The 25,482-nt window shown below is 40.8% G+C and overlaps 1 protein-coding gene across 2 annotated transcripts in view; it reads left to right on the top strand.

Annotated features, from left to right (window-relative positions):
* ADGRG2 (adhesion G protein-coupled receptor G2) overlaps positions 1-25,482 on the top strand; it is a 113,394-nt gene that overhangs the window by 49,107 nt on the left and 38,805 nt on the right. For both annotated transcript variants that reach the window (XM_070605289.1, XM_070605290.1), the window contains exons 4-7: positions 20,072-20,107; positions 22,687-22,725; positions 22,823-22,846; positions 24,284-24,322. In XM_070605289.1, coding sequence (XP_070461390.1) covers positions 20,072-20,107; positions 22,687-22,725; positions 22,823-22,846; positions 24,284-24,322 — 138 coding nt within the window. The remainder of the gene's footprint in view (positions 1-20,071; positions 20,108-22,686; positions 22,726-22,822; positions 22,847-24,283; positions 24,323-25,482) is intronic.

Genomic DNA, 25,482 nt, shown 5'->3' with positions numbered 1-25,482 from the left:
CTCCATTTTTAAAGCTGAGAAAACTGAGGCACAGAGAAGGTAAGCAACTTGCCCTAGGTTAAACATTTCAGCTGCAGAGCTGCAATTCAAACTCGGAGCATCTCACCCAAAGTTTGTGTGTTTAACCACTACACCATCCTGTCTTTCAGCATTCTTAGCCTCTCTGTTATGCTAGGCTCAGTTGCTTGGTGGTTGTGTATCTCTAGATTAAAAATAAAGGTGGAATCCATAATCGTGAGAATCACAGAATGTTGGACTGGATCATCCAGATGGCTCATAAGCACCATCTGCCTGAACAGCTTTGGACTGAGGCAGGTTCTCTTCAGTTCAGGATATCTTAGGTCTGGTCTTTGATGAAGGCCAAGGGGACTGACCTGCTGCTTCTACACTGGATAATCAGTTGTACGGTAATGAGTGCCTGCTGTGTGCCTAACGTTACTGGCTGCTGGGAGAACATCATCTCTGACTCCAGGGAATTTGCACTCCAGTTGGAGGGATGTGACTATGACACATGAGAACAATACAAACTATAACTGAGTCCTAAAGTGTGAGTCAGTGCTATAGGGTTCTAACATATGGCCTTTGGCCAAATCTGTGGAATAGGCTGGTTAAATGTTAAGCCACCTGTAGCAGATGCTATTGGTGCTGTCCATACCCCCTTGACCCACCCTAGAAGTCACCTGCACATAGATCCTGTGCATGCTGATGGTTTCCATGTCTCTCTGACTGAGAAGGATCTGTGCCCATGGGACCATGCTTGGCCTGTGTATGGAATAAGCCAGAAGTGCCAGGGAGTTACCCCCAAAGAAGTGGGGGATGGGAGTTGGCATTTACCTATGCCAGCCAGCTTCCTCATCCCTTGGTGGGACAATGCTGAGGTGTGTTCTACACGCCTAGTAGATTGGCAGGTTGTGCCTCGGTTGCCCACAGTAGTAACTTGCTCATTAATGCACCCATTATTGGCTTTACTCCCTTCCCTCTCTTACTTCCCTACTCCCTCCCTCTGCTTCCTGGGGTCATCCCCATTGGAAACACACTCATCTTCCAAGGTCCAGCCAAATGTTACTACCTCTATAAAACTTGCTCTGACCGCTTCAGAAGAATTAAATCTCTCTCCCCAGTGATCCTCCTTCTCTTGATCCATATCTTTTTATACTTGTCACTTTGTCTCGTGTCGTCATGTTTTTCCTTTGTGTCATGAGTCCTTTCAGTGCATTGTGAGTGCCGGGTGAGAAGGGAGAGTGAAGGTTTGGCAAGGTGGTCAGAAACTAATGGGAGGAAAACTAATGAGTACTAAGAGCCTGCTCTGGGCCAGCTCCTTCTACGTGCTTTATGTACATCATCTCATTTAATCCTCACAAAAACTCTTCATGGTAGATGATTTTAGTCTCAGTTTGCAGATGAATAAACTGAGTGTCAAAGAGCTTAAGTCCTTTGCCCAGAGTCACACAGCTAAGAGAATTCCCCATTGGAATCTGTAGCCTGTACTGTTCATACTATTCCAGGCTGCCCGGTAAGTGAAGACTGAATGAACATGTCACTGAGGCATGGGGAGAACATAGAGAGGAAGCCTGGGCTAAGCCGCCAGAGAGCAGCCATTCCCCCTGGCTCTGGGGAATCTGGACGGAAAACACAATAGCTTCACCCTGGAAGCCTGGAAGATGACTCAGTAGCTCTTGACAGCAAGGAGAGGTAGGTCTGACACTCTCTTCTTAGGCCACTGGCCAGCAGAGAGAATCCTTAGACCTTAACACTTTCAGTTGTGTAATTTGGTGATGTTTGAGGGAGTCATTCTTGGTCTACCAGAAGCCCAAATGAGCTTTGGCAGCTAACTATACTTACCTCTGGCTTCTAGCTCTCCTGGGCCGTGCCAATGCCATTTTTCTTTCTTTCTTTCTTTCTTTTGGTCTTCGAAGGAGGTCTTCTTTTAGGTACAACTATTTTCCAGAGGATGAGATGACATAATAGTGGAAGATGGTTATAATTTCATTCTTGCAGAGTTGTCTTCCCCATTTGGAAACAATTACACATTTGAGCCAGTTTGGTGATCTCATGAGCTATAATCCCCAACTTACTCTCTCTCTGGGCTGGGCCTAGATCTTTCTGTGCTGCAGGCATTTCCAGTGCTGGATTCCTCTATAATTCCCCTTCTCCAAGGCCTCACTGTCTTGTTTCCTCTTATCCTCTCATGCTTCCTCCACCCAAGTCTTTGTTTTTCCTTGTGCAGCACATGTTAGAGCTGTGGGAGGTAGACTATATGCTCCTGAATGCCAGGGAACCTGTCTTGTTTGACTTTGTCCTCCACTACCAAACCCAGTGCTGGTCTCCTCTCTCAATTCTCTATCTGTAAAAATGAGATTATAAATACCATGGCATTGATCTGATGCTCAGCCAATCTCACAACTTTCTAAAATCCCAATCCCCACACACAGGCATGAGGTCATTTCTGTTGAGCCCTGACTCTTTCCCTGGCAAGTAGAAGTACTGACAAGGAGTGATAGAGACTCTAGATAGGTTGAGGGGGAAACTGAAAGCAGAGGACACTGTGTCCCACTTTCCACTTAGAACTCCTGGTGAGAACTCCTCACAGGGGCCTGTACATTGAGAGGAGACAATGATAGAGATGAGAAATGCTGTAGGCAGAGAGAAGGCTGGAGATGGTCCTCTCCAGGTCTTTCTTGTCTCTTGTGTGGCAGGCTAAGGATTCCAAATTGCCTCCATGTTCTTAGTGAGTAACTGTGTTGAGAGACAGGGGCAGGGCCAGGGCTGCAAAGACCATGGTGTGGACAGCTTAGACCAGGGGCCAGATGGAGGATGTGACAGACACTCAGTGGTGTGAGCTGAGGGGACCTAGGTCAGCAAGAGAGGGACTCTCAGGCTGGGATGGGATTCTGAGAGAATAGACCATGGGGACCACTGGACACAGCCTTCAGCAGTGGATGCCAGCTGGTTCCTGGGTAGGAACCCCTCAGGGTGAGGGAGATCTCTGGAGAGGCCATCAAGAACCTAGGGCTCAGCACAGAGTGAGCTCACAGATCCAGGCCCCTTCTCCCTGCTGCCAGAAGGATACTAGCACCCTGTTCCTGACCAGAAGCCATCTTGACTGCCAGAAGGAAAAGGGGGGAAAACAAAGATTGAGCATTTACCCAAAAGACATTGAGTTAGCTAGAGGCTATTTTAGAGCAAAAAAGAGCTACCTCACATCATTAGGTTTAGGGATTCCTTTCCTACAACCCTGGAACGAAGGCTCCAAAATGAGATGGAGCCATCCTAGACATCAAAAGAAGTTCAGGGAGTTTGTTTGTTTGTTTATTGTTGCTATTGTTTGTACATCTAAATTATGTCTATAAATTTTAAACTAACTCTAAAACAAATACATATTGAACACTTACAATGTGTCAGGACGCTCTACCAGGAATTGTTGAAGGCCATCATCATATCCTGAATTCTGCTCCTCCTCATGGTATGAAGAAATATCTAGTCAGGTCCTTGAGGGTAAGGGTGACATCTTTTTTCCTCTCTGTATCCTGCATAGTGCCTAGCACATAGTAAGTGCTCAATAAACTCTGGTTGTTTGATTGGTTTTGATTTGTGACTCTAGTCTAAAGCCTAGAGATACTCTAAATCACGGGCCTCTCCTATCAGCTTACATCACCAGCATTATCCTCATCTGAACCCAGTGAATTCTGATACAACATATATTACACCTCTAAACTTTTACGTAGACTTCAGTGAGATGGCTGTACTTTGGCTAGAATTACCCTTGAAGAGTGTACTTCCTTTCCTGCATATGATGAAGGGGCTCAACTGATTGCCTGTTAAGATTCCTTCACACTCTGACATTCTGTGAGTTCAGTTACCCAGTGGAAGATAGTCTTCAGATTCCTCATTCACTGTCCTGGGATATCGGGGATCCTTGGGTTCTGCCTTGAACTGAGAACCACTCATCTCTGCAATCCCATTTTAAGGCTGCTCTCCTAGTCAAAGTTCCTAACGTGAAATTGGAAACAATTTTAAAGTTATATTTTTTCAAACTACGTTTTTTTACATGAGGCAATTTCAAAGGCTCTTAAAGTTACAACCAAGTCAGTGAATTGATAAAAGCTCTAGAAGTAGCTTTTGCTGATTGGTCAATCCCCCAGTGGCCAGTGCTATCCTTGCCTTGTTCTTCATGGAAAAATCCCAGTGTCTCTTGGTAGGATTCAGTAGCAACAGCTCATGGTACTGAACATTGAAACAGCAGCAGCAGGGGCTGGCCCCATGGTCGAGGGGTTAAGTTCGCACGCTCCACTTTGGTGGCCCAGGGTTTCGCCAGTTCGGATCCTGCGTGCGGACATGGCGCCACTCATCAGGCCATGTTGAGGCAGCGTCCCACATGCCACAACTAGAAGGACCCACAACTAAAAGATACAACTATGTACTGGGGGGATTTGGGGAGAAAAAGTAGTTAAAAAAAAAAACAGCAGCAGCAGCAAACCAACTGGACATTTATGTAGGTCTTTGTGGTTTACGAAGCACCTTGGCATATTTCATCTCACCATAGGCCCCTGAGGTAGGCAGAGAAATCTGTGTTATCCCCACTTTGCTGATGAGAAGACTGAAGCTCAAAGCAATGGAGTAACTTTTCTCTAGGTTACCTAGCAAGAAACAGTATCAAAGACCTGAAAGCAGCTCTCCAGATCTCTCTCCTCTATACCAGCCTGTACAAAGTGCTTGTTTTGGCCATACAAGTACATTTTAGCCAAGATCTTTAACAATGGTGACTTTAACCCTAAGGAATGTCCTTGTAGACCAGGGTTTGGCAAACTTTTTCTATAAAGAGCCAGATAATAAATACTTTGGCTTTGTGGACCATGGGGTCTCTGTGGCAACTACTACTGCAATACGTAAGTGAATAGGCCTGACTTTGGTCCAATGAAACTTTATTTACAAGCCCAGTTGGTAGGCCAGATTTGGCCCGTGGACTATAGTTTATGGACCCCTGATCTAGATGGAGTGGAAGTGGGGCAGCACATACTACTGATCATTTATATGACAACCATTCCTTGCTTCTTTCTTGCTGGCTATAAGCCCTGGCTTCATAGAGTGCTCACCCCTTTCCACATGACTCAGGAGTAAATCCTGATTATTCTAAGCCAATCGTGGAACTGCCTGATTCAAAACCTTGCCAATATTTGATTTAGGAGTGGGCATGTGACCTGCTTTTGAGCAATAAGATACATGGGAAAATCTTCTGGGGGACTTCTAGGAAAAGTTTCCCTGCTCTTAAGATGAGATTCAAGGAAAACCAATTCTTCTTCCTTTGGACCTGCACTGTCCAATTCAATAGCCACTAGGCACAGGTGGCTATTTAAATGTAAATTAATTAAAATTAAGTGAAATTAAAAATTCAGTTTCTCAGTCATACTAGTCACATTTCAAGTCACATAGGGCTACTGGTTGCCATACTGGACAATGCAGATGTAGTATATTTCCATCATTGCAAAAAGTTCCATTGGATAGTGCTGTATCTGGACATTTTTGTGTTTGGATTTGATGCCTAAAACAGTGGTAGCTATCTTAAAAACATTGAAAGGAGCTAGTGAGTGCAAGTGGAAAATGGAGATAACCTGAGTTTATGATGATTTGAGTCCCTGAATTAACAGTATCCTGAGGACAGAAGGATGGAAAGGACCTGGGTCTTCATTGCTGTCCCCGAGCTGCAGGACCAACCTTAGAACTGTCTGCTGTTGAATTCTTGTTAAGTGGGCTACATGAATGTCCTTAATGTTTATGGTTCTTTTAATTAGGTATTCTGTGACTTGCCCCTGAAAGCATTCTAACACATATGAATTAACTTGATAAAGGTTTACTATATGTCACATCATTATAAATGCTTCATGTGTCACCTTAGTGAATCCTGACAATAGCTACAACCAGGTATTAATCTCTCATTTTCTAGATGAGAGAACTGAGGTTTGGACAGTTTGAGTCACTCCCAAGTTCAAACAGCTGGAAAGTGGAGGTGGTGGGATTCTAGAACTTGTGTCCTTAACCACTCCCTCAGTGTTTAGTCCCTGAAGCAGTTGAAAATGGTTTTTACATGACTTTGAACAAAACTTTGCCACATTCATTCATCCTGGGATGGATTCATAGCCCCAAAGGACTGGGTAAAAATTAAGAGAGATCTGAGGAATAAAAGCAATAGCTCCACTGATTTAATCTGTTAGGGAGTAAGTTAATGTTCCAAGAGAATATGTTGTTGAAATCTTCCTTGATGTGGATGCATCTTTACTTCAAGGAAATAACAAAAAACGGATTGATCTTGGCAAGAGGTCTCACGTTCATAAGATCACAGTGCTGTAAAAAAAAGCCATCAAGATAAATGGAGGCTGCTTTTGCAATGATGTCTGTGGCTAGTGTATTAGTTTTTAACATCAGTGTCCTATTTGACCTATATCCTTTCCACTTCTTTCCTTTTAGGAATGCACACAGCATAAAGTAAAAGTTATCTCTCGTTGCTATAGTATTTAGTTTAGTATAGAATTTTGTTAAAGAAGAGAGAAATGAAAAATATAAAATGGGCAATAGTCTTGCTTTAGTGAATAAATTAAAATTACTTATAATTATCTGATTAACTGAATCCATAGCTGTGTCGTGTTTCAACTATATAGCCTTTTTTGCTTTGCTCCTAATATAAATCATGATTTATTATTACACTGATTTGGATTCACGGTAAAGTCTAACAAATTCTGAGTTTGGGTGGACAGGCCAGAGGAGATAAGTTTGAATTAGTAAAGAATTTTCAGTTATAGGGTATTTTCAAAGTTTAATTTTAAAACTTTCAAGTGAGTTGCATAATGTCACTGGAATGTAACCTTTATTTGAGGCCAGGGGCTTTGTTTTATTCCCTGTCATAAGCCCAGTGCCTGGTATACAGTGGGCCTTCAACAATTAGAATAAGTGGATAAACTTTGGGTAAATCCCATCATGTTTTTGAGCTTGTTTCCTCACTTGTAGACTGAAGGGGTTGGACTAGTTGGGTATCTAGTCTTTTCCTTATCTATGACCTATTTTGTAATTCTTTTCTTCCAGCGAACTTCAACTCCTAAAAGATACTGTCAAATGGCTTATTTAAGTAACATTTTTCCCCATTTTTGTGTTGAGCAAAGACGTTTATAACTGTATGCAGTGTTTGTGAAAGGCAGTAGAAAACCAGTGTGCATATAATTTCAAACAAAACAAACATCACACTCTAATTTCCTCATGCAGCTTATTGTGGGTAAATAAACAACTTTTAAAATAATGAAATATAGTCTGAATACCTTGGACATTTTTCTAGATTTACAGTATTGTACTAGGTCATCTTCAAGTCCCGTTCACCTCTGAAATGGATTTCTGTGAACTTCACTTTCCTGATGTGTAATGTGAAGAGATGGAACCCCATGGTCTTTCCGGGAGATGCTTTCTGATGATCCTAAGCTATGGAAACTTGAATTAGACAAACACAGTGTTGTAACAGATATTCTCACTAATCAAGCATTAGTGAATAAATAAAAATGTTTTACAGTAAGAATGGAAATCACATACATGCAAATCTTGGAAAGAAACCATTTTCATGATTTTTTAAATGCCCCTCTGCAAATTACTGATATCACATTGTTTGCATTAAGAAAAACAAACAGTTTATTACATAACGGTAAACTTTATACAAGGACACAGAATCCTGTTGTCTGAATTAATAATAATTATAACTTATTGTTGGAACTGTGATAAAATACTTTATGAATAATATAATTTCCTTCAAAGTAATCATCCCTATTTTACAGATGAAGAAATACAAGCAGAGAAATGTTGGAAACTTATTCAAGGCAGAGCCAGGATTTGAACCCAAGTTACTCTCCCTCAAGAGCCCAGTCTCTTAATCACATTTAAAGCTTGGTTGAGGAGGCATGCTCCTTCATACACTGGAAGTAAATGGACATGGGCATTTTATCCATATGGAGAAGATTACCAAGTCAAGAGTCACACGTTATTAAAAGTGAGGAATCCAAGATCAGACTTTCAAAGCTCATAAGAAGCCAAAGACAATATTAGGAGAAGACATTAGCATAGGAGCCACTGACATACAAAGACCTAAGGGCCTGCTAAGGATCTTCTACTTGGAAGTGCTACAGCAAAGGTTACATGGCTTCAAACAGAGGAAACTCAAAAGTACAACTTTTCCAACTAAGTAGAATGCAGCATGAATATCCATAATTCCAGCCTTTCTCAGTGGCTTTTACTAGTATGTAGCTGTTTACAGAACTGGTTCATTACATGGGAGTCCCACTTGAGGGTCATGGAAAAACCATGATATGGATATTTGCTGGGAGCAAAGCTGGGGAGGTGAGTCATGAAGAAGGAGGGAAATTCATTCAGACTCAAAATAGCAAGGACTCCTCCTCCTCTGATTCATATGGATTCCCTGAATTTTGACCGTGTCAATATCATGACAAAGAACAAGAGAGAAAATGGTGGCTGGGGAACGTCATTTTAACATTAGTTTTGTCCTGTCATTAGTTTAAGGGATATTAATTACTCCACAGCACTCAAATTAAGTCTAATGTGGCAGAGAATGGCTGGCAGCTCACCAAACTTTTTTTTTCTTCCTCAGCACACAGCTAGACTTCATTTCTCAGCCTCCCTTGCAAGTGGAAATGGCCATGTGACTGAGTTCTGGCCAATGGATGTGTGCAGAAGTCTAGCCATTAAAAATCTCCCACCTGATTCCCCTCAGTCTCTCTCTTTCTCCACTTGCCTGCTGGATGTTGCTCTCCAGAGCAGACTTAAAATCTTCATGTTGAAGATGGCAGTGCCTCTGTCAACCTGGGTCCCTGAATGACTGCATGGAGCAGATGTCCCTCTCTGTGCCCCACCCTGCCCTCTACTCTAGGCTGCTGATTGGACTTTACACATGGAAAACGAACTTGTATTTTTTTTAAGTCCCTGAGATTTCAGGGTTTATTTATTGCAGCAACTTGCCTTACCTTAGCTAATACATCTGACTATGACCCTTCTCACCAGGGTTGTTGGTACCTCTTCTTCTGCCATTGGAGGGTGGGGTGGGGCAGAGTAGGCATCTTTTCTTTCTTGAGATCATATAAGAACCCAGGTTCATACAATCTAAGAAAACTGGGGGAGTCCATTATGGTCACTACTGAGATGTTCGTTGTCCAATCAAGAGAGAGTCATTTGAGGGCAGGAGGCTCCACCAGAGCCACTCACTCCCTTTGTGCCAAGCCAGGCCAGTGGGACCTTCACAGTGTGGCATAAGGTTAAGACTACAGGCTCTGGACTTTCTGGGGTCAAATCTTACCTCTGCCATTTGTTAACTCTGACCATAACAAGGTATTTAATCATTGTGCTTCAATTTCCTTAACTGTAGAGTAGCAGTACCTCCCTCATAGAGTTATATGCAGATTAAATGAGTTAGTGCCTGTAAAACAGATGCTTGTAATGCATCTGACACATTGTAAGAACTCAGTAAATACTAGTTGTTATCACTAGAGACCAGCACAGTCTAGTAGAAAATTTCACCATAATGGAAGTATTCTATATCTGTGCTTCCTAATACAGTAGCCACCAACCACATGTGGCTACTGAGCACCTAAAACATGACTGAGGAAGTGAATTTTGAATTTTATTTAACTTTAATAAATTTAAATTTAAATAGCTATATGTGGCTAGTGGCTGCTATATTGAACAGTGCAGCTCTAGACCATTTGTTCTAACTGCTTCAGAATTTTTCTGTTTCATCTGTATAAACCAGGGTTCAATCACAGAAAGAGAATCACTATGGACACATACACATGGGTCCATGCACACACACACTAAGGAATTTGTCACAAGGATTTGACCTTATACAACTGGGGGAGCTGGGTAAGCAGTCTCTGTAAAGCTGTTCTCTTCACATCTGATGCTAGGACTTGACATCTATGATTGGCAGGCAGTAGGGAAGGGAGGATCGATGTAAGATGGGGGAGAGCAAGAACAAGCTGGAACTCACAAGCATGAACTGTAGCCACAAAACAGACTGAAACCTGTGTCAGTTCTTGTTGCCTGTGACCTTGGTGGTATAGATGTCCTGCAGAAGTCAGGCCCTTCAGCACAAAATTGAATACACATCTGGCCCAGAAGTCAGAGGAGCCGAAGGAGGAGAGGAGCCGAAGGAGGATCCAGGGGAAGGTGGAGCAGTTGCAGGCTGGCAGCTCCCTCATACTAATGAAGTGAGGCAGCTGATAATTACCAACCTGTGGGAGCTACAAAATGGCTGCTGCTCCACTTCTGCCCAAATTTCCCACAGGAAGCCCTCTTGTGTGCTTCACTAACCAAAAACATTCAGGAAGGGGAATTCGGGCAAATATAGCTCAGCCTAGCCATGATGCTACATTTCAAAGCCACCACAAATACTAGAAAGTAATGAGCTCAATTTTATATCTGTTAATACTTCTAAATAAAACATGATTCTAACATCTCCCAGGGCTCTATCTAGTTGCTTCTGTTCTGCAACTAGCCCAAAGATATTCTGAAGATCCTTACAGCCAGGCAACATTATCTCTAAGTGGTAAGATTATGAGTATCTTTTTAAAGTTTTTCCTTACACCTTTCTGTGGCTTAGAATTTTCTCCACATAAACCCACATTATTATTATTACCAGAAAAGAAATTATTGTTAATTTTTCGAAGCCAGCCTATGACCCTTAAGGAGACTACACATCCTACTAGAGGACAACCTAATAACATCATGATTAGCTGTGCCTTCCATTTTTTCTCTGAAACTTTGCCGGGTCTTGACTTTGTACAAGAACTTATGAAATGTAAGTTATGGTCACCAGATCTTCTAAAACGCTTTGACTTCTGCCTCTTTCTTCACATGTTTCCAAAGTGATCCGAAGGATGTTTTGAAATTTGGAAGCAAATAATATAAAGAGAAAAGAAACTGGAGTGGAAGGCTTGCTCAATAGAAGGGAGAAATCATTTTTAGAAAGGTCACTAGGAAAATGAGGAATAGAGGCAGCATCATATTAATTACTGACATGAGCAGTATTTACTGTTCTTGCCGATACTGTAATAGTAGTTATCTGTGAAGTATGTCCCATTATGATTATCTCCATCCCTGCTTTCCAGATGGGAAACTGAATTGCAGGTGAATTAAGTAAGTTGTCCAAAGTTACATAGTTAACAAGTGGTGGATTTGGACCTAGGGTGTGTGGGTTTCGGGGTCTAGGTTCTTAACCTACCTACCACACTTGCAGGATTCAGCACAATGTCGCAAGGACTACTGGGATTTGATAGGTTAACTGTTGGCAGGCTGACTCCTGCTTCTCCCTCACCTCCACATCCCAGTGACGCCCCCCCCCCCACAATTCTCTCATCTTATCCTAGAAGTGTCTGTTGAACCTCTCTTTTCATGCCAGCTTCCCAAGCACAAGTTCAAGTCCTCGTCGTCTCTTGCTCAATCTACCACAGTAGCCTGCTCTCTGGCCTTCCCACTTCAGATCACGCTCTTCATTTATTTCATAGCAATATAAAAAATATATTGTTTTGTGCCAGGGCCTACGGGGAGGGGAGAATGGGGAATCTATTTTGCACCCGAGTCCTTATCTTAGGCTCTGTGCTCCCAAAGAACCTAAACTAAGATGCCAAGTGGTCATTGCTTGACTATGAGCTGGCAAAGAGTGGCATAATCCAAGGGAGACTTGAGAACTCTCCATACCCTAACCACTGGTGCCCCCATCCCCACCATTCCAGGTGCTTCTGCACTTGACTCTTCCACAAGCAACTCTTGCTAACCCATAAATTTCAGGTGCTTTGGCATGAAAGAACACGTCAACTGACTAACAGCAGAATCACCTAGACCCTAGTGGGAATCAGGGAGGAGGGGGGCACCCAAGCAAATGTTGCTTTCCTTAGGCTGTATCTCTTCAGGAGGAAATGGAGATAGCCCTGGAGCACGCATTCTCTATGGAGGCAATATCGCCCCCATGGGAGTGAAAATTGGTTCTTGGAGGCAAAAAAAAATCTTATATATATATTACACAGGGCTGGGACTAGGGTGAGGCAAGTGAGGGGTCTAGGGCATAAAATGTTAGGAGACATCCACTCTTATGGCTGTGTGTATGTGTACACACCCATAAATATACACATACATACATATATATGTACTTGTTAGATGGCAAGGACTGCTGTGGATAAGGGGATGGGAAGGGCCAGGCAAAGGGGGAAAGTGTTGGGATTTTAAATAGAGTGGTCTGGGTCAGCCTCTCAGAGAAGGGGACATTTGAGCAAAATTTGAAGGAGGTGCCAGGGCAAACCAAGGGGCTCTCTGGAGGAAAAGTGTTCCAGGCAAAGGGAGCAGCAAGTGCAAAGGCCCTGAAGTGGGAATATGCCCGGTGTGTTGGAGGAACAGCAGGGAGGCCAATGTGGCTGAGTGAGGGCAGGGTAGGAGAAGATGAGGTCTGGCTAAAGGGTCATCTGTTTCATGACAATGTGGGGAGATTACACGAAGAAGCACGGGTATAATGCCAGGGTAGTAAGTGTTCAATAAAAGCCAGTCTGCCTCCCTCCCTCCCCGGGGCCTGAAGCACTAAGCAACATATACCTATCAGACCGAAATAGCTCTAGACTGTGTACCACAGTCACACAAATCATGGCTAGCATTTTTAAAATGCAAAGCACAACCAAGATACTCCATATCTACACCGGCCTTTACCAGCAGCCTAGGTTACTATCTATGTGTCTAACTTCAGGAGCACTGGGAAGAGGGGATGATGCCCTAATATCCCCTATCTGTCAGAAATAGCTTATTTCCGGGCTCTCATCCTTCCTAAAGTGCACATCCCTCCCGGTGGAGCAGGGTGGACAGCCAGTAGGTCAGTGGCTCTTTGATTTTTTAGACCACAGCCCAAGATGAGAAGCAGCCCAGTATAGTGGGCCTGGAGAGCCTAGGCTCAGATCCTAGTTCTGCCCTTTTGCTAGTAATCTTGGGCATGTTACTTGGCCTCCCTGTGCCTCAGTTTCCCCATCTATAAAATGAGGATAACTTGCCTCATACGGTTGTTATGAGGACTAAACGAATTAATATTTATGAAGCGCCCAGTGATAGTAATGCTGTATAAATGCTTGTTAATTTAAAATAGACTCCCTTTTGGGACTCTACTTTTCCAAGAGAAAAATGCATATGAATACACACACAAATTTGCATTCAGTTTCAGGGAATTTATGGACATGCCAAAATGCATTGCTTAGACCCTTGGGGGAGGGATGGGCCGTAAAGCCCTGAGAGAGCCAAGATCATTTCTGGAGGGGTAAAGGGGCAAGGAGACAGGTGGGTGGTACTATGTGAGGGTGGGAGAAGAGCAAGAACCAGGGGCTGGGGGAGCTCAAGAACACATTTCACCCTCTTCCCATTTTGGCTAAGGCTCACCTAGAATTGCTGATTGTTTGCACTTTGGGAAGTTCCATCAGCTAGGAGCTGAAGTTTTCTTTAATGATGTCATTATTAATCATTTAATAAAAACGTTATGTCAGAGTATTTATTGAGCAGTGTTACGTGAGATGGTCATAGCTCAAGTAAACACGTTTTGGCTGTGCCAAAGTAGAAATGTTTTCATTCATTTTGCCAGTTATGTAGTAAAATCTGAAAATACAGTTCTTGGAAGAGTGTCTGTTGTCCCAAGCCCTGAAAGAGCCAATATAATAACAAAACAATATTATTTTGTTTGGGGCTCCCATATGAGTGCCTAGGCATGGTGCCTTGTTTTGAATCATCTCTCTATGGAACAGTAATTCAATCCAGAGAAGGACTGCCAGAAGTTTCAGTTGGACCTAAAATATTCATGCAAGGGGGGCTAAGTTGTATCCTTTTTAGATCCACTCTTAGAAAATTAAACCTTTATCTTTCCCATCCAACCTGACGGCGAATGTGTTAGAAGTAAATACTCATTAGTATTACCACAGTCACAGGTTTAAGACAACCAATCATCTCACGTTTTGTCTTACAACTCCTACAGTATCAAATAGTGGGGAGAAAAATGAAAACTTCAGAAACACTCAGACATGAGCTTGCATGACTTGGATGCAGGTAGTTTGTCTGAGAGGTAATCCAAGGAATCAGGAGTAAGGGAGCAGGAAGAGGGCATTAGGAAAAGAGGAAAAGTCAATAAAGGGTACATTATTGAGGTCACTGTTGTAGGCAATGGGGGCTCACAATTGCTGAACTTTTTATGTTGTTTGTGATATGTATTTGGCCATTTTAGTATACATCTATGAGATCTGTTATGCCATCTAAGTGCTGTGACTGGTGGTTATAGCTACTTCTCCAAACTTCAGATTCTGAATAATGGCCATCAAAGTATTCTCAAGTCTTTCCTTCATGGACTCTGCCTCCTTGCTTTCAGATCCATTCCCCATCTTTCCCCTACTATGCTCTGTATCACAAAGACCTGACCCTTTGCAATATTTGCATTAAATTCCTGCTCTTGAACTACCTGTCATGGGTTCCTGACTGATCCCTGACTGACAGAGGCTCCTTAATGATGTCATCAGTCAATCCAAAAATATTCTGAATATCTACCAGATTCAAGGCACTGAACTGGATTCCTGGATGATAACAAATAAAGCATCAAGCAGCTTAGCATCTAATTGGGAAAACGAGACATACAGTGGAAAAGTTAAGTAACAATGCTCAATGGTGTATGTCTAAATGCCCAGTGAATGGTGTAGTTAATGAATAAACTTTAAGATATAAAGAAGAGAGTGCCCCCTCCAACAGCTTCTTCAGGCAAGGCATGATTTAGAAGACCAGAGAGCTGACATAAAGGGGTCATGTTCTAAAACTCTCAATTTTGGAAGGGTGAAACTTTGGAATTTTATTTGAAATCTGACTTTTAAATGTTGGTAAGTAATTCAAACTTTCAAAAAACTTCAGTGTGATTCCCACTATGTGGGCAAGGTAGAACTTGTCTGGGAGCTGAATGGGGTTTGTGAGCCAATGGTGTGCATTTGGTGGATGGCTTATTGCATTGGAGGAGAAGTCGGATGCAAACAATGTTAAAACCCCTTCCTGTTAGAAGATTCCAGGGTTCTAATATTTCACTCATGTATGAGGTGATCAAAGCCTGAGCTTAGAAGGGGGCAGTGTGCATGGGAAGAAGGGACAGATGAGAGAGAGATTAGGGAATACTAATAATAACGCCCTACATTTATATAATAGTTTATGGTCTACAGAGTTTGTCATTGGAAGCAGGATAGAATAGAGGCCCAGAGGGTAGGCTCTGAAGTCAGACTTCCTGGGTTCAAATCCCACCTCTACAATGAAACCAATGAGGCCTTGAATAAGTCAGTAAACCTTGCCCAGCCTCAGTTTCTCAAGCACTAAGAAGGACTGATGCTAATGAATTCACATATCTCATAGAGTTGTTGGTTGATTAAATATTAAAATGTATATGAAGCCCTTAGTGCATTAGGCCTGGCTCATTATTTGCTATGGCTATTATCACACATACATCATCTCTCTTTAATCCTTGCAACAGCTTCATGTTGCAGTGAGAAGAATGCCCAGGGTGGATGACTGGATATGGAGGTGGGAGGTGGGGATGGGAGGAGTCAGGAGCAAGGCCAGAGGGTGAGCATCTGGTTTGTAGACTGAGCTCTATTGCTGGAACTAGCTCGGAGTTTCTGGGCCCTTTATTTAACCCCTGTGGGATTTCTCTTCATAAAGGCAGCTGCAACTCATAGTCTTCATAATTTTAGAAAACTGGATTTCTGAGTCTGGTAGGAAGAATAATGGCTCCCCAAAGACATTTATGCCCCAGTGTGTGGAACCTGCAAATATGTTCCCTTACATGGCACGTTACCTTACATGACAGTGAAGATACTGAAATTGTTAAAGATTTTGTTTACCTTGGTTCGGTCATCACTTTAAATGGAGACTGCAGCCAAGAAATCAAGAGAAGACTGAGACTTGGAAGGGCAGCAATGAAAGAATTAGGAAAGACCATCAAGTGTAAGGAAGTGTCATCAGAGACTAAGGCCAAGATTATCCACACCTTTGTATTCTCAGTTATTATGTATGGTTCGAAAGCTGGGCAGTGAAGAAGGCTGACAGGAAAAAAATTGATTCATTTGAAATATGGTGTTGGAGGAGAGCTCTATGGATAACCTGGACTGCCAGAAAGATGAACAACTGGGTCCTAGAGCAAATTAAGCCTGAATTATTGCTGGAGGCAAAAAATGATAAAACTGAGGCTGTCTTACTTTGGGCACATCATGAGAAGGCAGGATTCTTTGGAAAAGACAATAATGCTGGGAAAAGTACAAGGGGGCGGGACAAGAGGAAGAACAAATATGAGATGGATTGACTCCATAAAGGAAGCCACAGGCATGAGTCTACAAAAGCTGAGTAGGGTTGTTGAGGGCAGGACGTTGTGGACATCACTCATTCATAGAGTCACCAGGAATCAGAGCCAACTTGACGGTGTGTGACAATAACATAGCAAAAGGGATTTTGCAAATGTGATTAAAGTTAAGAACCTGAGATGGGGAGATTATCGTGGATTACCTGGGTGGGTTCAATCTAATCGCTAAATTCTTAAACGTGGAAGAGGAAGGCAGAGATACTGCATGAGAAGGACTCCCCCACCCCATCTCACTGTTGCTAGCTTTGAAGATGGAGGAATGGGGCATGAGCCAAGAACTGTGGGTGGCTTCTAGAATCTGGGAACGGCCCTCAATTTACAGCCAGCAAGAAAATGAGGAGCTTGGTCCTCAACTGCAAGGAATTGAATCCTGCCAATAACCCAAATAAGCAGGACACAGATTCTCCACTAGAGCCTCCAGAAAGGAATACAGCCTGTAGACACCTTGGTTTTAGTCTGGTGAGACCCGCACTGGACTTCTGACCCGCAGAACTCTAACGTAACCAATGTGCATTGTCTTAAACCACTAAGTTCATGGTAATTTGTTACAGCAGCAACAGGAAACTGATACACTAAAGTTTCCAACTTAAATTGTTTGGCTGGTGTTACCAGCAATGCTATCAAATTCAAGAACTGATCAGGTTATGGAAGTGATGTGGGGTGATTAGGGGTGAGTTCTTGGCTATGTGGAGTTGGGGAGGCAATGACAGTAAGGCATTCACAGTGCTCAGACCCCACTTGGCCATGTGGGATTGGAGTTTGGGAGGTGGTGGCAATAACTTTGAAAGAAAGTGCCAGGGAGGCAAGGTAGGGAAAGAGACTCCATCAAGGGGGCCAGTTTCTTGAGTTTCTGGTTCCTGTGTTTGGCTTCTATTCCAAGCTTATGCACGCCAAGCTCCTGTTTGTTATAAGTGGAATATATGGACTTTGTTTGGAAAAATCACTAGGGAGTCGTGCTGAGTAAATTATATAGACAGATCACAACAATTTTATTTATTGACTTAAATTGAGACTTCAATGAATGAATAATGCCTTAAAATTGGCTCTTTGTAGGTTTCCAAAGGAAAATCTGAAAAACTTGAATGGTCTTTCTTTCTTTGTTTATGAATCTTTTTAACAATGGAAATGTTTTGTCTTCTAAGAGCGGCATGGAGCTCAAATATATGACTCATTGGAAATGACGACCACCTCTTTGGTTGTAACAAATGGGAAGTGAGTTAGGAGAGAGCCCAAGAGAAACAGAGGCTGATACTCAGGAAAATGTAAGGCCTATGGGGACGTCTCTGTGTTGGACCAAAAGGAGTGATATGAAGCATCTTAATGAGAGACAGAAAAAGTGAATAAAATGTTAGTCACTGAGCAATTGGGCCCCTAGAATTTAAAAAACAAAATGCCCAAAGAAGAAAAAAACAGACAATAACAATTTAAAAATCTCTAGCTTTTATTTACCAGATTCCTTCCTTTCATCAGTGTAGACCCCTGCTGGGAGCCCTGTATGTTCCATGATGGAAGAGGCCAGCTCTGCCTGTGGGCTGGGCTGGTCAAGCCCTTGATCTACATTTTGATCAGGTTTTACATCTTGATTGTGAGTCCGTGCCTATCAAACCTGTCTACTCGGAGATGGCTGACCAGGAAACTTCCTTCTCTGCTCTGGCTTTCCTATTACCCTTGAGTTGTCCATTTCCTCTAACATCTAAGAAAGAGGTGAAAATCAAATCAGCCCCCTTCCTTGTGAGTACACAGCTCTGGTCAAAGGATTTAGCAGTGGAGAAGGTTGGAATCATTGGTGGCTATGGTCAGCCACTGGGAAAAATCGTAAAGGAAGCAGTATTAGCCTCTGTTGCTCTTCAACATCGCTCTCTATCCCTCTACTCTGGTACTCAAGTCTTCCTTGGTGCCTTCATGCTGTTCCCTGCCTGTGCCACATTTCTGCCCCATTCCACCTCACCTGCTTACACTGATAAGTGTCATTATCAGAATAGCCCAGATTGAATGTTGGTTCATCCCAGTACTTTTCAACATGGCCTAGTTTGGTATCATTTTGCTACATGATCAGAAGAATTCAGCCGATTGGAATTAATTCATACTAAGGTGTGAATGACTGATTTCCCTTAGTGCTCCTAAGAGTATTTTAAAAATTGAACTTCTGTTAACTCAACGGACTCTTTGATTAGTGGAATATTAAAGTAGCATGAGGTATATATTGAAGGACAGAGACTAAGAAGAGACAATTCCAATTAAATGAGGTTATCAAGGCATGAACCACTCTGTGTACATTTGCCTTGTTGGTTGCAAGGTAATTGGGAACTTGAGCATTCATTTAGTCTTGCTTTCAAGCAGAACTGTGTTTTAATTATCCCAGAAAATAATCAGAACCACCATTTAAGGAAAATAGGCTCCTGGAGGCTACCAGATATTTTTCACGGTGCAATTTTACTTTCCAAACATAATTATTCTTTCCTTTTCATTGTATCTCAAGATAGCACTATGGAAATAACTCTTCCTCTGTAATTAAAAGAAAAATTTTTAAATTTATAAGATAACACCCAGTGTGGGTGAAAGTTTGGGGGAGTAACACTCTCATGTACTGCAAAGGGCAGTATAAATTGCTTCGTTTTCTATAGGGCATTTTGGCAATCAAAATTCATGGAATTTCTGAAGGAAGTAGCCAAGTATGCATGCAAAAGTTTAGCCAAAAGGATTTATTGCAGCATTGTTTGTAATCATGAAAAATTCTACACACCAAAATGCCCGTCAAAAGGAAATTTGTTATATAAATTAATGGTACATCCAATCAATGAATGCTATGCAGTGATCACAAATAGTATTGTGGAAAAGTGTTTAATGACATAGAACAATGTTCAGGATATACTGTCATGAGAAAAATCAGGTTATAAATAGTTTATGTGATATGACCTTTCTTATCATACATATAAATACATATATACACATGTCTTCATATATCTATATACATATGTAGATATACATATACACATAGAAAGAGAAAAGAATGTATGCCAAAATGCTAATGTTGTTTATCTTTGGGTGGTGAAATTATAGGTGGTTTTAATTTTCTTCTTTTTGTTTATCTGTAATTTCTGAAGTTTCTACAATGTGTATATTATTTTTCATAGAGAAAAAAATTACTTTTCTTTTAAGGACTCTGAGCATCCTCCCAAAATAAATAACACAGCAGTTCTTGTAGTTTATACACCCAGAGGCATCTAATCCAGTTTAAGAAGAAAGAAGAAGCGACTTAATAGGTATAAAGTCTGTGCTAATAGGTATAGAAAGAAGCACAGTTAATGAAAGTTTAATTTATGCAGATTATACATTTACTTTCACAAATTCTGATGAATATTAGTCAACAACTAAAGTTCTTAGTCATCACTTTTAATTTAAAATGTACTAAACCATTATATAACAAAATACATAGAGTGCTGTCAATGGTTAAATTGGAAGAATTGCTTCACCAAAGACACGTCTTTGTAGAGAATTGAAAAGAAGTACTGATTAGGCTGTTGAAAATAATAGTAAATTAACATACTGCCCTCTTTTGGTAGCTATTTGCACCTCATTTTTCAAATGCAGGCACAAACTAAACTAATTTTAAATTACCTTTTTCCTCAACAGAGAATGCTGATAATTCCAGTTTGTTATCACCATCTGGTAAGACTGTTATTTCATGACTTTGGGGAATTTCAGGAAAATATTTTTGGTTTTGTTTTTATTGAGGTAACACTGGTTTATAATGTTACATAAATTTCAGGCGTACATTATTATATTTTGATTTCTTTGTAGATTACATCGTGTCCACCTCCCAAAGAAAACATTCTAAAAGTTCTCCGTGCGATATAGTCTGTAGTCAGATACTGCAAAATTGTTTTCTTCCATGAAACTTAATTAAATTCTGTCATTAAACCTACATCTGAAAAATCAATAGCAAACACAGACAAGAGGACAGGCACATTGATCCCTCTACATTGCTGGACAATAAATTGTGGGTTTTCGTTACGGTAATTGCTTAAGTTCCTCAACGTTATTTTTAGTATTCTAGTTCACAAGTCTCCCGAAGAGTATCGAGAACATAAACATGCCAACTGTGCTTATTTTTGATGAGTGAGATGTTCTCTTAAATATACTTCCTTAGTACCGCACTGAACAAGTATTTTTCAAAAAGCTTCTAAGGGCTTAGCACTCATGAGAATGGGAAGGCAAATAAAGAGAAGTTCATAACTAGGGCCCATCTTGGCAGGAACCAGAAACAGAACCTGCATTCGAGACTGCTAGCCAGAATGGGACCTCAGGGATAAAGTGGTGCAGCCCCATCCATTAGTTGATAAGATAGTGAAGCCTGGAGCTGCTGAGTAACTTGTCTAAGGTCACACAGCTTCTTGCCCCACATCACACAGGGGCAGCACATGGCTTCACTGACTCCTGCTTCTACTGTTATTAAGTTATTCATTTAAATAAAATTAATAATAGCTATTATTTCTTGTGCATATACTATACCCCTGGGAGTCTTCAGATGTTTCATTCCGCTTCCAACCTTGCAGCATAGGAATCATTATGTTCACGTTATAGATGAGGAAACTGAGGGTCAGAGAGGATATGCTCATGTTCACACATTCTCTGGAGCCAGACTACTTGGGTTTGAATTTGGCCACCATCCTCCCACCCCCATTGCTAGCAATGTGACTTTGGGCAAGTTCCTTCACCTTTCTGTGCCTCAGTTTCTTTATCTGTAAATTGGGGAGAATAGCAGTGCCTGCTTCATTGGGTAGTTGTGAAGATGAAATGAGATAATGTATGTGCCTGGCACAGAGTAAACCCTCAATAAGTAATAACTATCATTATTAGGAGTTATTAAGTAACGGGGCAAAGATTCAAACCCAGGACTGCAAGTCTCCAAAACCCAGGCCAAATTTGCCCCCTCGTTGTTAAGTTTCTAGGGTAAAATGAGCCACTGTATTTTTCTTCAGGTACAATAGCCTTCATCAGAATTAATCATGGTGATATCTTTGCAAAATCCTGTTTGCATGGGATGGGGTATGGGGCTTTGGAAGCACACGCTGGTTCCAGTCGCAGCCTGGGTTCTGGGTGCCCTGGGGAGAGCTGCACCAACTGGAGGGGAAGAGCCAGTGCGCCAGGGATGGATGGGTGGCTGTGCCCACAGGCCTCTTCTTTGGGTGGCATCACCATTCATCAACATTCCGAAGAATTAATAGTCATTAATTAAAAACCAGCCTTGGCCAATTATTTTGTTCTCCAAGAGCAAAGGATCCCATATCCACACTTTGAATCTTATTGCTCTGGAACTGTCTTACTTCTCCAGAAATATCTTTGGTAATTACAAAAAAAATGTAGTAAATGATGAAATATGGAAGCAATAATGTAGGACAGACAGGGTGTGTGTGTTTCAGCCAACGCATGAGCGCTCTAAAACAGACGGGCCAGCCAAGCGCCTTGACACACCCAAATGTTGTCCTTGCCTGCTGAATATCAGGCTCCCTACTGCAAAGCTTGTTTTGTTTGTAAAATGTTTGTGTTTACTTTTCCTGTGTGTGCTAGAGGTCAAGCCATTGGATCTTTTAAATATTTAAACAGGCAAAATGTGTGTAGTAGACTGACCTCTTAGCATAAGTGGAGTTATTCCACAGGAAATTTATAACTTGATTGATTGTCTTAATAGCAGCCATATTTTAAAATAACCTACCAGGAAATTGTGTTGGGTAGTACAGCATTGAGTGCTGGCAATGTTGGGTTTTTTTTTAAATCCTAAATTCGCTATGGGAACAGTTGCCAGGCGTCATTATAACAGAATGACACCAATGTGCCAATAAGTTTCATAGTTCGACAAATTATTTAAAGTATAAAATGTTTCCTAGAACTCTCTGGATGAAAAATTTTGAAAGTAGTATGTCTCATATTTTGTCGTGGTTTCTAAACTTATTTCCACAATATTCCATAGGTAGCAGCAGGCTCTGTGATCACGCATGTCAGGTTCTGCCTTTGTAAAACGAGAGAGTTGCGCTCACTTCATCTCTTGGGTTCTTTCTCTACAATTCTCTGATTAAATGTAGACTCACTGAGTGATTATGGGACTTGCAGATTCAACTACGTAGTGGTCTGATAGCATGTTTTCTGCTTCTTTTCATAATTATATCTCAAAAGTTCTAACTCTTTAAAATTCAATAAATAACTACTTCAAAATATTCATTTGAAAATGTTTTTTTTCTCTCCTGCAGCTGAATCATCTCTTATTGGTTTTGTTCGCTACTCCAATGGTACTCCAGGCAAGATTTTGAAAAAATTTAAGCCCAATTTGTTAAGTTTTTCATTTAATTATACCTTTGTGTTATTTCTTTTTCCTCGGGACGAAAGAGGTTGAAACTACGAGCCTAAATGGTAAGAATTTTTCTGAAGCAAGTGAAAATTGATAACCCTTAATATGAATATGAGGATAATGAAGGGCGTTGAAGGTTTCCATATTCAAATAACCAAACAAAGAAATACAGAAAAACCAAAAACTGTCCCGGGAGAGCGACCTAAACTTTCTGGTTAAATGATAAAATCCTTCTTATTGTGGAGGGAGGACAGACCTCCCCCACTCTATTGGGCACATTTTGAGCACCCTGTTTCACTTGCTCTCCAACACAGTGCCACCACATTTTATATGACAGATTGTTTAAATGTGAAAAGCACATCCAGGGACTTCAATGTGATTCAGCGTGGATTTGGAGGCACAGAGTGTTCAAAGACAGTCTTTTTACAGATGATTGTATCAATTTTTAAATAGTAGGAAATGAAAAAAAAAAAACCTGGCTTCTTCATCATGCTAGAGAAAAGGGCAAAGAACTGGGCTGTGTTGGAGGGAGGTGGGCAGGGCAGCGCATTCTGTTCCCTCCCCTCTGTGGGGAGACAGCCTTCCATCTTACTGCAGTCAAAACCCAACACTTTGCACAATCCCTTAGTAAAAATAAAATCTCACCATGTGGTTGGTGGTTAAGGAGCTGAACAATCACACATGCAGTACACACTGATGGAAACTGGTTTAAATTCATCTTTGGTCCAATGGGAAGGACCAGACCTTATCGTTTTTATGTGCCACTGACTTTTTTACAGTGAAAGAACGTCTTCAAAATAGCTTTGGCAGTAGTTTTTGGATCCCATTTTATGTGAGTTTTTTTAAGTGTGATAATGTAAAACATGCCCTTTTTTCCCTAAAGTTTCATCCAGAATAATAAATTATAGAATGATTTTTGTTTAAAGAAATACTAATAGAGTAGGGTTTTAACTGGATTTTTAAGTGAAACAAGATCAAAATGTGGTTTTCCTAAAATTTAGTTGAAGATAATGTTCAAGAACTCCAATTTAAACTAGAATTACTTAAAGATTGCTTTATAAGAGTGTACCATCAGGTAAAAATGTATTATGCATCCACAGGGCTCTATATTAAAGTTAGTGTTAACTGTGGAAATATATCCCTTAGGGACTTTCGTTAAAATGGAGAAAGAAAGGGACAAAATATTAAACAACATAAGTGGGTTTATTTAAATCTAATAATTATAGGAGTGTTGCTATGTTTTAGACACATAACGTGTTCAGGAAACACATTTTGAATGAATGAACACTTGCTCAGGAATTGTCTCTGGGGGTTGGAGAATGGATAGTGTGGTGAGGGGGGTGGGCAGCCAATACATTTGGTAGCGTCAGTTGGCTTTTGCAAAACTCTCTAACTTCTCCAGGATTTTGGGAAAAGCGAAATGTTTAAGGAACCTAGGAAGATGCATGTTTTCATTAATCATGCCAATTGTTAGGCTAATTTTTATTATTATATTTCAGATGCTACTTCAAGCGTATTATCTACTTTAAACAAAACAGGTAAAATCAAGTTATTTCTAAATATAATAGCTTGTCTTCTGTGGCTTCTTGGGTTTCTCATTTGTGTGGTCTTCTGGGTTACTAAAGGTTATCTCCTTGCCCATTTCCTGTGCACTCAACTGGTGATTTATTACTCATTTCACCTTGACATTGAACTATAATTCTGGTGTCACAATACTCCTAAACTTCCAAACTGTTATAGCCATAGCAGTCCATTTAAAATAACATTTGTTATTTTTTTGATTATAATAGTAATACATCCTAGCTCATAAAAGATGGAGAATATAGAAAAATACAAAGAAGAGAAGAGAAATCATCTTTAATGTTACTTTCCTAAGACTATTACTGTTAATAATTTGGTATATTTCCATTCAGTATCATATATACATATACACTATATATATACGCACACATATATATCCTTTACACATTAGTCATAGTTTACATAGATTTTTATGTCTTGCCCTTTTGACTTCATATTAAATTATAAGTATTTTCCAATGTCCCTTACTATCAATGACTTGATAATATTCCATTGTGTACCATATGTTGAACATTAAAGTTGTTTCTACTTTTTTAATAGAAATTGTTGCAATGAACGTCCTTGTGCCAACATCTTTACATTCATCCCTGATTTCTGTAGGATGCACTCCAAGGATTGGACTTAATGGGTCAGCATTATGAATATCTTATGGCCCTTGATATCTACTGCCCAATTACCTTCTAGAAAGGTCGTACCCAGCAACATTCCTGCCAGCAGTGGATGAAAATGTCTGTATCACTGTACCTTTGTTGAGAGCTGAGATTGTATCATATATTATTAGATCTTTCTCTCAATTCCTTAGGTTCTATTTTACATTCTTGATTATTGGTGAGGTTGAACATTTTTCCCCAAAAGCACTTTTGTTACTAGAACCAGAAGTTCATTTCACGATTGTGTTTTGTTTGCTCTGGAAAGTAAAGTATCAGGGGAAACAAAATAATATATTTAAAGGATGCTTAATGATCATGCAAAATGCTATCAGCCTCTATAATTTCCACGAATCATTGCCCATAGGTCAGTCACACATTGAAATAGAAACTCATCAATAATATATACACAAATGAGGTTTCTGTAACTGTCACTATAACGTCATCATTCTTAAGGGCTTCCCCAAGAT

Source organism: Equus przewalskii, chromosome X (assembly GCF_037783145.1).
Source record: "Equus przewalskii isolate Varuska chromosome X, EquPr2, whole genome shotgun sequence".
NCBI classification, from domain to species: domain Eukaryota; kingdom Metazoa; phylum Chordata; class Mammalia; order Perissodactyla; family Equidae; genus Equus; species Equus przewalskii.
This window is presented reverse-complemented; position numbering and strand designations above follow the sequence as displayed.